Genomic DNA, 15,138 nt, shown 5'->3' on the forward strand with positions numbered 1-15,138 from the left:
TGCACACACACAAGTTTTTATACAATTTCAAGGTGTTTATGACAGCCCATCATAGACTCCATGGAAGTCCAGACACCTCAGGTTAGAACTGGCACATTATACTTTCACTCAGCGAGCAATGAAAAGGCAGACAGGCAGAACTGCTCTGCTGAAGGTACAACAGCCCTGACGGATGGGCAGGAGAAACAGCAAACATTCATTCAATCACTAAGGCCTCACTATGTGCCAGGCTCTGTTCCAAGTCCTGGAGACTCAGCAGTGAAGAAAGGACTGAAAAAGCACCCCTGCCTTCAGAGAGCTTACACACCAGTGGGGGAGACAGAAAATATACCAGAAAAAAATGGAAAATATACAGAACGTTAAATGCTGATGAGCAGTATGGAGAAAAATAAAGCAGGGAGGAGGATAAGGAGGGTGTACCTAAGAGGCAAGGGGTTATAATCCTAAATATACGGGCCAGGGAAAGTCTCACTAAGGTACCATTTGAGTAAAGACATGAAGGGAGTGACAGAGTGGGCCTTGTAGATATCTGGAGGGAGACCATTTGTGATACCGTGATTTATAATAAATATTTACTTGGTCTTCACATTCCCAGCACAGAGGTCCAAACCCCCTTGAAATTTCCTAAGTGACGAGAGCTATAAAGGTCTTTTGTTATGTTAATAAGGGAGAGGGGCTGGAGATTGAGTTCAACTTGCAATGGCCAATGATTTAATCAATCAGGTCTATGTAATAAAACCGCCATAAAAACCCAAAAGAACAGGGCTTGGAGAGCTTCCGGACTGGTGACCGCGTGGAGAGAAGGAGAAAGTGGTGTGCTCTCAGAGGGTATGAAACTCTGTGCCCTTTCCCCATACCTTGCTCTATGCATCTCTTCTATCTGGCTGTTCCTGACTTATATCCTTTTATTAAACCAGTAATCTAGTAAGTAAGCTGTTTTCCCGAGTTCTGTGAGCCACTCTAGCAAATTAATGGAACCTGAGGAGGGGGTCATCAGAACCTCTGATCTATAGCTGGTGGGTCAGAAGCACAAGTGACAACCTGGACTTTTGATTGATGTCTGAAGTGTGGGGGGCAGTCTTGTAGGACTGAGGTCTTTTTTTTTTTTGTGAGGACGATCAGCCCTGAGCTAACATCCGACGCCAATCCTCCTCTTTTCTGCTGAGTAAGATTGGCCCTGGGCTAACATCTGTGCCCATCTTCCTCTATTTTAAATGGGAAGCCACCACAGCATGGCTTGACAAGCGGTGCATCGGTGCGCCCCCGGGATCCAAACCCGCGAACCCCGGGCCACCAAAGCGGAGCGTGCGCACTTAACCGCCATGCCACCGGGCCACCCCAGGACTGAGCTCTTACCCAGTAGGATCTAATGCTATCTCCAGGTAGACAGTGTCAGAATTAAGTCAATTGCTTAGTGGTGCTGGAAAACACACACTGGACCATTCTAGTAGAGGCACAGCAAGTGCAACAGCCCTGAGGCTATAATGGTAGGTTTCAGGAGCACCAAGAAGGCTGGAGGACCATGAGCAAATGGGAGAGGGTAGGAGATAAGGTCAGAGAAATAAGGGAGGAGAGGAGGAGACAAATCTTGTAGGGCCTGGTAGGTCACTATAAGGATTTAGGCTTTTACCTTAAGTGAAAGAGGAAGCCACTAGGGTCTTTTGAGCAAAGAAGTGCATGATCTGATTCAAGTTGTAACAAAATTATTCTGGAGGCTGGGTTGAACAGACTGAAGGGGGGTCAAGGCAGGAATAGGGAGACTAGTTTGAGGGCAGGGCCCAAATAATCCAGGTGGCAATGATGGAGGCTTGGACCATGGCGGTAGCAGTGAGGGTGATAAGAAGTAGCTGGATTTGGGACATACTCTGAAGGCACAGCCCACAGGATTTGCTGAGGGATAGGATGTGGGAATGGCAGAAAGTAAGATGTCGAGGATATTCTAGGATTACGGCCAGGGAAATTGGAATGATAATGGAGCTACTAACAGATGTGAGGGAAGACTGTCGGAGAAGCACGTAGCCGTGACTGAATGACTACTGTAGCTGAGAGGTGGGTATACGGTGCTTCCTTGTACTTTCTTTTTTTCTTTTGTGTGTATTTTAAGTTTTCCAAAATAAAAAGGGTAAGAAGAAGAAAAAACAGAATGACTGAAAGGAGAAGAATGAGAGACAGAGAGTACATACAACATAGAACAATTTACGAAAGCCCAGGCAGTAAGAGGGCCGTGATCTCCTACCCTGAAGACAGAAGGAATACTATTCCAATGAGCAAAAAAGTATCCCTGAATATAAGCTTTTGGAACATAGGCTGAAAATATTAATGGCATAGAAAATGGTCTTAGGCATGTTCACACTTAATGTCACAACTTGTAATTAAGCGCAACTGAAATGTCAAGGTGGGCAAGGTACCAACCAGCAGAAGGCTGGCATTAAGGAGACCACTTGATTAGGCTCTGACAAGTCCTATCTTGGCATCACTGTCAGAGACAGCAAAGTCCAGTGCAGCACAGGCTTGCCCTCGCTTGTAACTCTACGGTTCTCATTCAAGGCAGGCTGCCCTTGGGGCACTGAATGGATGTGGTACAAAGAGAATACCTAAAAGATGCCCATAAAAGGAGACTTTCCGACAGCTGACGTCTATTGCCACCTGCCTTGTGGGAAGTTTAATTCTGCAGGGGCGGTTAAATGCTGAAGCAGTTTTAACTAAGGCCAGCCTCCAGGGGGACTCTTAGATGGATCAGTTGTCCCTTTCAGGGTGTATGTGAGAAGGCAGCCTTATTCATGGGCTGCATCCAAGAAGACAGGCTAAATAAAAAAGGAATGAGGGGGCCGGCCCAGTGGCTTAGCGGTTAAGTGCGTGTGCTCCGCTACTGGCAGCCTGAGTTCGGATCCCGGGGGCGCACCGACGCACCGCTTCTCCGGCCATGCTGAGGCCGCGTCCCACAAACAGCAGCTAGAAAGATGTGCAACTATGGCATACAACTATCTACTGGGGCTTTGGGGAAAAAAAAGGAGGAGGACTGGCAATAGATGTTAGCTCAGAGCCGGTCTTCCTCAGCAAAAAGAGGAGCATTAGCATGGATGTTAGCTCAGGGCTGATCTTCCTCACAAAAGAGAAAAAAAAAAAGAATGAGGTATGACAGAGGAGAGAGGTGTTACTCTGGACTTTCGGCAAGAGGAATTTAAAGTTCAGAATCTCTGTCAGGCACCAAGACAAGTTGAAGGGAAGTTCTGGGAATGAACCTCAGCTCCCTGAGCTGGGATATAAGTGGCTCTTCTGTTCTTGGGATATTACGGAGGTTCTGCTGCTGCAGGCAATGCTGCTGTCACTATGTGACATTTTCTGGTTCATCTGGAAACTGCTGAGCCACTCTCAAGCCTTGAGACACTGAGTCCAAGGTGAAGCGCAGCCCAGAAGGGCTGTTTACAGACCTACTTTCTGAGCCAAAACAGGAGCTAGGATTACATTACATTATAGATACCTTCAGGGGCGTAATGGCCCAATACCGGCTAGGCCATGGCCGGTGTGGTCTCCTTGACTGCTGAAAGACAGTCTGTCATTGACATAACATGTGTCATTAGTAACAGGAATACCCTTCCTTACACAGGCCTAGGAAGCTGCTCTGCTAAAAAATGATAAACTTTGGCTTACATTGTGAAACAAGCTTCACCTTGAAGTAATTACCAGGAAAGCTGGAGTCTTTCCTAGCTTAAGGAACAGACCACATTCATCTCACAAGGAAGAAAAGCAGGCATTCATCCAATGAGACAATTAATGCCAATCACAGATTTTGGCAAATAAGGGCTGTAAAATTTTATCAAAGATGGCATTTCCTAATGGTTGCAGAACAGTGTTGGCATCTATGCCACGCAGCTAAAACCCAACAAGAAGTCTGTTTCAATAAATCCAAGTCTGTTAAAAGATGCACTTGATTTCCTAATATTTAGGATTTTTACACTGACATTCAAATGAAGTTAGTGTGCAGGTTCTTTTGTGTATGTGCATGTGTTGCATTATCTGATTTTTATACCAATGTTATTTAGCTCATAAAAATCTGGAAGTGCTCTTTCTTTCTGGGTTCTCTAACACTTTTATTATTATTATTATTTTTTATTTATTTTTTTCCCCCAAAGCCCCAGTAGACAGTTATATGTCATAGCTGCACATCCTTCTAGTTGCTGTATGTGGGACGCGGCCTCAGCATGGTGAGAGAAGCGGTGCCTCAGTGCGCACCTGGGATCCGATCCCAGGCCGCCAGCAGTGGAGCGCATGCACTTAACCGCTAAGCCACAGTGCCGGCCCCCTCTAACACTTTAAATAGCAGTGAAGCTATCTGTTACTTAAAGGTTTGGTGGACATCTCCTGTGAAACCAGCTGGGTCTGGTGCTTTTCGGGGACATAGCTCTTAATTTTTTTCAATTAATTTTATAATAATAATTGGTTTGTTTATATCTCTTCTGAGATCTGTTTTAATAATTTCTATCTCCTAGCAAGTCATCCATTTTACTCAGGTTTTAAAAATTATTTGTAAAAAGTTGAAAAAAGATTCTTAGAAATTGTTTTAATTTCTCACGAGATGCATGTGAATGTCTGGAGATAGCTTAAGCAGATTCCTTACCTTGGTAAAATGATTTTCTCTTCAGCTGTTAGGAAGGCATAGTCATTAAAAGTGCTAAATTTCGTAGATGGTGGATATTTGAAGGGTTTTGCTCCAAAATTGAACTCACATTGTTGATATGACATGAAACTAGCTGCAGCAAAAAATCCAGATCTACAAATAAAAATAAGTACAGAGCTCAAGAGAATTAATACAAACAAAGTAAAGCTTATACCCAAAGTGGTTTTCAGAAAGTCGGAATGAGTCATACTCTAGCAGAAAGGAAGGGTGACAGATTCTGTTTACTAACCTAGACAGGACTGTGAACCAGAGAATATCCTGCCTTTATCTTCCTATATCAAACTTGGGATAGTTTTAGGGATGACCAAATGGGTCTCCAATTACTTGAAGTAAAATGATTCCTCATCACAACTAACTACATAAATGGACAAAGTTGTTTTCTGGAGAAAAGTACATTTCAGGGAGCTACTCGAATTTTTGACTAAGAGCTACTTACACAGTAGATGAAAAGACTTGATTCTCAGGAGGCAGCTGGTTGCCATTTAAAAAGAAGATCATTTGCTTTTCATCCAAGTCTAACAGAAATCCTACTGTGTCTCCTAGAGGATAAAGTGAAACACTGTTAGGACAGGGCGTATACTACCAGGATTCTGCTAAGTGTCTCAAGGGTTTTAACATGACTGTATTAAGTCCGCATCTGTAGCCATGTATTCAACATATTCATCTTTCTTGCTTCCTCTGCAACTGATCTGACCCCTTCGTACCAATATTTTAATGTACCATTAAGAAAATGCTGCCAATTAATCTATGACAAACCATCAATTGTAAGATGCATCCCAATTTCAAAGATGTTAAAATGTGGGAAAAATGTGCATTTTGGGAGCAGTAAAATATGGTAAGATCAAAATCATGTGCTTCTGTGCCTCTCTGGCGAGAGTTAAAACTCCCTGAGATACCAACTGCCCCAAAACAAGTCTTTTTTTTTTTTTTTTTTTTAAAAAAAGCATTCATCTTCACTCATAAAATTCTTTTTTAAACTGTCAAAGATAAACACATGAAATTACACAGTGATGACAAGAAAAATGGACATTCAACGCTGGTGGAAGAAAATTTGGCAACATATAGCAAAAGTGTTGAAACTGTATCCTCCTTGCCAGAGAAGTTTTACTTCTCTAAGGATTTATCCTGAGAAAATCCAGAATGGTTTATAATATTTTTTTATAATAATAATTTGAAAATGCAAAAATGTAACTGTCCTACCTTGAGGCATTGATTAATGTAGTACAATTATATAATGAAATATTGAAAAAGCCATTCAAAATAATGTTATTTAATAACCTGGAAAGCTGTTCAAGGCATATTAAGTGTGATAACAACAAAAATATATACATCAAATTTTAAGTGCTTTTAAAAAAATCTTTGGATAAAGGAATTACAACGGATTTAAAAAACAACAGTCTTGGCCCGGCCCCGTGGCTTAGTGGTTAAGTGCGTGCGCTCTGCTGCTGGCGGCCCGGGTTCGGATCCCGGGCGCGCACTGACACACCGCTTCTCCGGCCACGCTGAGGCCGTGTCCCACATACAGCAACTAGAAGAATGTGCAGCTATGACATACAACTATCTACTGGGGATTTGGGGGGAAAAAATAAATAAATAAAATCTTTAAAAAAAAAAAACAACAGTCTTGGCAGACAGTGCCTCTATGTTATGCTGTTAAATAAAGAAGTTTTATGTTCCTTTAAGAACCTGCATGCCATTAAAATAAGGGCTTATGTTGGCTTTCAGGTTTTTCCCTTCCCACACTATCAATTTAGTTAATTAAAAGGAGCTGTCCCCTCATGGCAGTAGTCAAATTCCTGTTCTCTTAGCATGCCTGAAAATTCAGTTTATATCTATAATGCTAGTTGGGGCAGAAAACTGAGAGAGGGATGCTTGGAGAAGGAGTTGGGCTATATCCTCTATCTAGCTCTGATGCTGGGAATAAAATTTGTCCAGAAGTTCCATTTCCTGCCATATGACTCTACGTCTTCAGAATGAGGTGGGGCCACCAGGAGGCACCCTAGAATACCACCTTCCAGTGCAATGGTACCATGGCAGGGAAGTTCTGTTTTCACTGTATTTATTGGGGGTAAAAGGACTCAATAACCTTAAATCTTTTAGTATTAAGTGTTTAACAAACCGTGTGGCTCTAACTTTGCTGCTTGACTTTTTCATTAATAAACGTTTTTATGGGTCTAGCGCGTTGGACACTGTAAACCAGATGCAGTAAAAATTAAATGAGGCAAAAAAGATCATGCTGTTGAAGAGACAGTCCTTCTAGAAATCCTGGAGCTATGACTGAGAGTCCTGGTAGCCTGTGCCCCTGCAGCATCCCAAGTCTGATGTCTGGAGAACGGAGGCTGGGTAGACGTGTTTGAGGCAGAAAGTGCTCAAATCATCCCTAAAAGCTGCTCTAGAGGGGCCCAGAATGTGGCCACTGAATAGTATCTATCCCACAGCCATCAGGTCTCTGAAAATATTCTCATTTCACCGGCCTTACAATTTCAGTGTCCTCTCTCCATGGCTGCTTTAATTTAAAACATATACCCAGAGAGGAAACAGGAATTCATATTAGTCTTACCATTTTCCCACTAAATTAAGAATTTTATAGTCTGAAATGTTTTTGTTAAAAGAAGGGCTCCACTAGAGGTGAACTTATCAGGAGAATACCGTTCATATCCATGGCAGGGGATACAAAACCTAATATTCCTTTTCACATCTAATCCTCTTCCATTAAAAAATTTTAAAGCCTAACATAATAGATACACCATCATAACCAAATGTCTTAACTTAGTTAATAAATTCATGACGGAGAGGAATGAATACCTTCTTTCCAGCACGGGTGTAGGTGAGGCTTACTTCTGGCGTTGTACCAAATCAGCTGCCGGCAGCCATCGTATGCACAGGAATATTCGTCGTCCCCAATGCCATAGCCTTCCTGGAGGGAGACAGGGCCCAGAAGATTAGCAAGGCTCTGCCTGCTGTGTTCTGGGAAAAGACAGTGTGTCTTTTATAACCATTAACCTTGTAGCTGGAATTCTAAACTTTTAGGATGAAGGGACAGCCTGTGGTTCTTGGAGGATACCCAAATTCTGACCTAGAGGCCTGGTTCCATGTGAATAGATAATAACTTCACCAACAAGTATTTCCCAAGTTTCACATTTGTTAGTTCATTTAATTCTCACTAACCACCTTCAGGCTGGTGGCAGTATGCTCCATTTTAAGAGGAAATAAAGGCTCAGAGAAGTCAACCAGATTGTCCAAGGACACATTACTAAAAGAGTTAAGTTTGGACCTTGGAATCTTCTGATTCCAAGACTAGTAAGCTTTCCACTTCACTGTGGCTGAGAAAACACCTTTCTTGCATGTAGTAGACTTCAAAACACCCACATGCCTAGAGATTTCAAAACTGGAGACAAGAGAAAGGTTAGAGTGGACAATCAGCTAATAGCTATTCTGAAATTGGCTCAATTTGAGCGTCATACAGGTCCTTGGCAGCTGCTTTTATTACTTAACCGCCTTTTAATTATTTCACAATTATTTTATTTTTAATATTAAAAGGGTGGATGGGACCTTAAGAAATTATTTTCAGTGCTTATAAAAAAATAGAAGAAATAGAGGAAGCATGCAGATCAGACAACTGCTTGCTATCTTTAAGGGTCAATGGTGAAAGATTGTAGTGGAGAAAGGAATTGAAAACGTGAGCCAAATCCAAGTAAGATCTCAGGTCCTGGTGACGGTCTGTGAGGAGACAGACTGGGAAAAAGGCTCTAACATACTCCTTGACTACTTGGATTGCAATATACTGAATTCAGATGAGTGTTCTCCCAAGTGAGGATTCTGAATTAGCTGTTCTGACACACTATTCAGACTATTAAAGAGTTACATGATCTTGCATCTGACTGCCTTTAGGCAGTCTACTAGAAGAACACCTTGCTATCCCTTTCAAAGCCTATAAACATGTAAGTAAAAAACTTATTTTTTATTTTATGGGTGTTGGGGCATAGGCAAAAGGCAAGCAATTCTTTTCTATCTTCAGTTTCTAATGTCCTAGGAAGTCCTGAAACAACACTTGAAAGAAGTGTTCCTAGAAGATTCCTAGCCACCAAGAGTTGGTTAAGAACAGACTTTCCCATGCAATGTCTTCTATGCCTGGATGAATTTCACAACAGAGTGACACTGTGGGACAAAGGTGGAGCTCTAATAATTTTAACCACAGATCAGCTTCTACAGGCTAAGAATTAGATGCCTCTGCCAAACAGAGATGCACTTTATAATTTTATTTATTTATTTATTTCTCCCCCAAAGCCCCAGTAGATAGCTATATGTCATAGCTGCATATCCTTCTAGCTGCTGTATATGGGACGCAGCCTCAGCATGGCCGGAGAAGTGGTGCGTCGGTGCGCAGCCGGGATCTGAACCCGGGCCGCCAGCAGCGGAGCGCGCGCACTCAACCACTAAGCCACGGGGCCGGCCCCTAGAGATGCACTTTAAAAATCCCTTGAGCTTACATCCCAGAGAGCAACCTAGATGTACTACACGCTCTCTCAACCTGAAAACATTCCCAGCAGGACTAACCGTGGTTTCCATTAGCTGAGACAGATAAATGAGAGAACAGGGAAGCTGCCTTGGTATTTAGGGTGATAATTTTGATCTGCCTTTTTCTTGTCATGTATATTTTAATAATGGATTACTAAAAAACAAAAAAAAGAAAGCTTACCCATAGCTTGTCATTCAGGGAATATTTTGAATCCTTCCCCGTGTGCTGGACACTGTCCTTTCTCCTGCTGTCCAGCATCCCAACCCCTTCCTGTTATGGAGAATGTAATGAAGATACAGTGTCCTGCCTCCTGCTCTGGAGGTGGCAGGGTAAGACGTGACCTAGGCTTGGCCAACTGGACCCTCTCCTCAGACACCCAGTGGGGTGTGAGTGACCCCACAAGGAGGGATGGTTAGGACTGATTTATGACAGCAGCATTGGCATCCTGGCCCCTGAAACACTGGCTGCTGCACTTCTGTCTTTTGGCTCTCTGACGTTGCCTTGGAGCCCAGGTTCCCAAACCACTCCACAGTCTGGGAGCCCCGGACAGGTGTCCAAGTCATTCCTTTCTGTTTAAGACAGCAGAATCATTTTCTCCAGGCAAGAGGCTTCAACAGAGGAAGGACCATGGGCTATCTTGACCAGGATTTGAATTCTCCAGTACTTGGAGGCTGGTGACTTTGGTCAAGTTTCTAAATTAAATTCTCTGAACCTCATTCTCCTCATCTTTAAACGCGAAAATACCTTCCCAAACTCTGAAAAAGATTTGAGATGAGTATGTGAAAGACCTGTCACACGGTAGATGCTCAAAAGGCTAAACATATTTTAGATAAGTCAAAATGTACCCCTGGAGGCTTGCTCCTCCCATACCCCCATAAAAATATACAACCCAACAAGATAACTACTCTGCAGGTGACCTGAGCAAGAACTATCCTTAAGCTTCTCTTTTTAATAATCTATCTCTGAGCCCAACACTTTGATCATCCTTTCAAAACTGAAGCCCAAGCAGTAAGAGTTAAAATAAGAGGCACTATGGGCAGACTTCAAATCTTTAGAAACTGGGTGTATCCTAGGAATAACTTATTCCATAAAATCACACCCTGTCTGGACAAGCAAAAAGATTCAGAACCACTAGAACAACGTCCATGTGAAGCAAAGTTGTAAGTACGGCAACATCATTAAAATCCTACAATTGGGAAAAGATGTATCAGACTTCCTCAATTTCTAACAGGGAATCAACCAGCACTTGGATCAGGGAAAAACGTTTTGCTTTCTGTTTTTTAAAGAAAGAATAGTCTATCAAGCAATTTGGAGGGTAGGAAAACAGTATTTTAAGCCTCTTAACTTGAGGAGTCAAAGATTCTGCACATAACGGCAGAAATTAGCTTCATCTTCCAGATAAAATGATCCAGCTTCACTGGTCACTTAAATATTTGCAACATTCAGTCTCAGATATACTACACCTAGACCTGTAGTGTGTTTGCTGCCAAATCAGGAGAAACAAATTTTATAGCGAAGCTTCCTCCCTAGAGGATTCATATTTTTTCTAGTTCTGGAACAATTTTTTACTTCTAAATGAGGAGACTAGCTAATTCTCTGAGACTCTCCCCATTTTCAAATGCAAAGAAAACAACTATTGTAGAACAGGAAGTGAACTGAATTCTCGTCCTAGTTTCTTTATTTCCTACTCTCAGTCTCAGTTTTCTCACCTGTGAAATGGAAATTGTGACAAAAAAAATCTGTTGTGGGTATCAGATGATAGGCTCTAAAATGAAGGTGCTCTTGAAATTAAGATGTTTTTTAAAGTCCTAAAAAATCATCTTTAGGACATCATTTGGGGCAGCCTGTCATGTAATTGATACTATCTGCTTTAAATCAGTGCCCAAGTTGGGAACTAAGACATTAACTGACATTGTTTCCCAGATCCATTTACTTCTGATTACATGGTGCCACAGAAAAGCCCCATGCTTCCAGGTTTTAATTAATTTAAGGCCCAGCCGACTAGGAGGCCCTGCATCAGGGAAGGTTCTCAACAAAAGCAATGGCAGACTGGGTTCTAGTTTTCCACCCTGGACAAGAATCCAGACCCGACCTCTCCACTGGCCCTCTTCCTCCAATGTGTCTCTCTCCAGCAAGGAGTTTAGTAAAATGCCATGAATAATTCCAGGATGCTATAAAGCCTTGCTGAAAAGGCCGTTTAGAAACTATGCTCATGGCAGGCATGTTTAGTTTGATTTTGTTGGATCACTTCTCAAACCCATCCCAGGACCTTACATATGGGATGGGAGACTATTATTTAGATTAACAAAATAATCCAAGGGGGCTTTTTCAGCTCAAAGGGTAAAAATCATATGTACACAAAATATTCCTGATCAAAACTGGATTAATTCCAAACAGCTTATAATTTGACTGACAGAAGAAAGCCAATTGGGCTGGACATTAGAAGGGTATGAAGTGGCAAGAAATCAACATCTGTAGGAAAGGGAGGAACCCCAACCTCTCACACTCAGGTAGTGGTAGCCCAATTTTGCTTCCTCTAGTGCACTTAATCTTCCCTTTTATATTACAGCTTTCTATAACAAAGCAAATACTAAATACCGAAAACAACTGTGCCTACTAATTACAAGGTAGAAGTCAAGCACATTTAGTACTTTGTGAAAGTACTAAGAGAATTCCTACAAAGTTCGTAAAGCTTAAGTGCAAGGTAAAAATTATCACTGGTCCCAATGTAAAAACTGAGCCAAAGATGGGGCTGGGGTTGGGGCAGAGCCGACAAAGACATAGGATGCATCCAACTTCTAGGTGGAAAATTAACATGAACTTAAAACTCGAGGGAAAAAGAATCTGAGAGGCAATTTCACTTGTGTTTTCCTACTTCTGAATCAGTTTAGCAAACCACTGTTAGGGATTTAGCACTATGTGGTTCAGCCCGAGAAACGATTACTGTACAAACCTATCTGAAAAATTAGTTATTCTCCTCCCACTCACCAGAAAAGTGCTTCTGCCCCCATTTGCACATTCTCCAGGGTACTCACATGATTGAGAAATTTGCTGGCTCGTGTGGCCCAGCCTATCTGCATGACTCCAGAAGTGACCACTGTTACTTCGTAGTACCACACCCCAGCGTCCACACAAAAGGTGCAACGCACACTTTCAAAAGAGGAGGCATCACAGCGAGCCTAGCAAAAGCAAAGAGCATGACAGTTCATCATCAGTGCCTGAAGACCACCAAAGACAACTGACTGCTCAGGAGGTTGAATGTAGTTTTCCTTAGTAAAGCTTCTGGTGGACTACTGTTTCTTTCTCTGTGCATCCTCAGTGACAAAAAGTGCAAAACCGAATGAAGCACATTCTATTTTATAGTTCTATTTCCAGGGAGTTCTAACAGGATTGGAAGACCTCAAAGATGGCTGCAGTAAGGATTAGCGAAGGCCAGTGGCTTCATTTTTAAGCACTTACAGAGCTTTGCTCTCATAGTAGAATCTTTTACAAACGTATAAACATTGCCTTAACCTGTACTTATGATAGAGAAGGATATTAAAGGATATAAGATGGGATACCTAAAAATAATCTAAAGCAGAAGGCATTTGGCAATACGTAAGATCAAAGAGCTGTTTGCAGTCATTCTTCAAACAGCTCTTTAATCTTGACGGGTCTAGTGCTTATGGTACCTTCCTGTACATAAACAGCTCTTTCATCAACCTTCACCACAAAATCAGCAACGTTTCCAACGTACAAGGAGAAGGGGAAGCACTAGACAGATACAATTGGCTATGTAGGGATTAAAAAAAGGAAGGGCCTCTTTTATATAAACACTAGTCTTTGTACCTTTAGCTGAATAAAATGGCAGAGATTAAAAACAGACATATTTAAACCAAACAGTCAATAAATATTACAGTGCTTACTATATGCATAGCACCACGTGGGATATAAAAGAGTAAATGATATCCCAAATACCCTCTCTCCCACCACTTCTACCTCCAACCACTCTTTGAGTATGAAATAAACTTCCATCTGCTCTGCAAGAAATTGCTTTGGTTCAGAATCAGGGCATGAAAATGAAAACAAGATTTTTTTCCCCGAATGGTGCACTTGTGGAAGCTTTACCTCCAAGCCATGAGGCGAGATCTTCAGGTACTCGCTGACATCGTTGCTATTCAGCATAGTCCTAATGCTATTCAAGTCCACTTTCTCATAGGTCAGCTGCCGACCTTCTTTTAGAACTGCAAAAGAAAAGAGTGCTCATGTTTCCAAGGCAGGCTGTTGTGGGGAAAAAAAGCTAGTGTCATTGCTAGCTGCCATCCTAGTTAAGGAATGGAAGTGCTCATAAATGGCAAGATCGGTGGGGAGACCTTGGCTTTGCTGCTACACTACCATATGAAGATTAATCAAGCAAATGCTAGGAAAGGCAGCACTGCTAGGTTTATGCTTCTGTTCCCTGTATTCATTATTTTGCCTGCAATAAAATCCAAATTGCACTCTTTCAGAACTATTCTTTAACTGGCACTACACAGGCGGTGTACTAAGGAAGTCCCCACAATGTTGGGGTAGGAGCAGGGGGTTACACGTCCAACTGTGTTTTAACACAGTGCTAACTATGGAGGGGTGTGTGTGTGTGAGGATATAGCAGTAGCATAGTTTTAGTTCTAGCAGCCCTTGAAGAAAAAGAGAAAAGTCAGGAGCAACTCTCATGGGTAGGTAAGACATGACTTGAGCTTTGAAGAGCAAAGTTGGGAAAGGGAGAAGAGTAAACAGACGGAACTCCAAGTGAGCGGAACAGGCCCAGAGGTGGGGACGATTGGGACCTGCTGGTAGGACAGTGAGGAGATAGTCTGTGTTGGGAAGAGCTCATTAGACAGTGCCATGTGATTAACAGCCTTGATGCAGCAGGAAATAGGGTACCAGTAAAAGTTTTTGCACAGAAGAGTGCTGGAATTAGAAGCATTCCATATAATTCTTGTCTGAAGGGTTCCTAGAATATTTTTCTGCTAGAAAATAGCCGACCTACCAAGAGGACCTTATAAGGAAAGACTCACACTCACTATCATAAAAGGAAAAGGAAGAAATGGGTTTGGAAATGGAAACAGGCATTTTAATAAAGGACAACTTGTACTTACAGAGATTGTCTAAGCTCCACTGGGCACAGAAACCAACTTGACGTTTCAGATAATCAGGATCATCAGCCCAGGACTCCAATGTGACAAGCCGGTCACTAATACTGGATTCAGAGATAGTCAATTTATTTTCACCTATTTGGGAAGATAAAAAACCTTGAATTAACCATGAAGGAACAGGATGATTTGCTGGGCAGATTAGTGGTGGAAAGGAGTGAGGAGAGGCAATTAGAGAACTTGGAAACTAGAATAATGACATAGCCCAAGCGCTCTGACTATTTCGTAGAAGTAGCAATCTCATCACTAAATTTTTAGCAATAAAAAGGGATAATCATGGTCACCAAGTTTTGATCCTTAGGTGAGAAAACCCTTGCCTTTGTCCCTGTTACACCTCACTGGCCTTGTGGTGTCTACCAGACAAAAACAGAACTCATACATGTCTGATGGGGTTCAAAGCATAAGCTCATACATTAACTAAGAAAAATAAGATTTTTAACCGATACAGAAGATCATTAGTGCAAGAAGTCACTATACCTACTTGTCTGTGCAAACTTTTCCAGTGCGATAAGTGCAAAAAGCATGACTGTGGGGTGGGACTGTAACTTCTGAAAGACAACAAAAGATAAAAAAACAAAAAACAAAAACATCATTCCCCTGCAGAGGTGGCAAGTTACCAACTTCCTCTTCTTGCCCAGTATGTGCTAGATTTTTTTTTCAGAGCAGTCAGAAAAGTTTTACTCATTCAAGTCCTCAATTATCCAGCTAATAATATTGTTGGTAATGAAGAACCAAGATAGAGTCTCTTAAAATCTTCTATTATTTTCTTG

The 15,138-nt window shown here is 41.9% G+C and overlaps 1 protein-coding gene across 3 annotated transcripts in view; it reads right to left on the reverse strand.

The window, feature by feature from the left end:
- Nucleotides 1–15,138, reverse strand: part of RSPRY1 (ring finger and SPRY domain containing 1) — a 43,454-nt gene that overhangs the window by 4,947 nt on the left and 23,369 nt on the right. For 2 of the 3 annotated variants that reach the window (XM_087420211.1, XM_087420210.1), the window contains exons 7-14: nucleotides 14,850–14,916; nucleotides 14,315–14,446; nucleotides 13,305–13,420; nucleotides 12,233–12,376; nucleotides 9,378–9,467; nucleotides 7,484–7,595; nucleotides 5,115–5,217; nucleotides 4,619–4,771 (exon numbers count right to left, since the gene is read on the reverse strand). In XM_087420211.1, the coding sequence (XP_087276337.1) occupies nucleotides 4,619–4,771; nucleotides 5,115–5,217; nucleotides 7,484–7,595; nucleotides 9,378–9,467; nucleotides 12,233–12,376; nucleotides 13,305–13,420; nucleotides 14,315–14,446; nucleotides 14,850–14,916 (917 nt within the window). The remainder of the gene's footprint in view (nucleotides 1–4,618; nucleotides 4,772–5,114; nucleotides 5,218–7,483; nucleotides 7,596–9,377; nucleotides 9,468–12,232; nucleotides 12,377–13,304; nucleotides 13,421–14,314; nucleotides 14,447–14,849; nucleotides 14,917–15,138) is intronic. The other variant, XM_087420212.1, reaches the window with a different exon arrangement.

Source organism: Ceratotherium simum, chromosome 30 (genome assembly GCF_057802395.1).
Source record: "Ceratotherium simum simum isolate JZ-2026a chromosome 30, ASM5780239v1, whole genome shotgun sequence".
Lineage (NCBI taxonomy): Eukaryota > Metazoa > Chordata > Mammalia > Perissodactyla > Rhinocerotidae > Ceratotherium > Ceratotherium simum.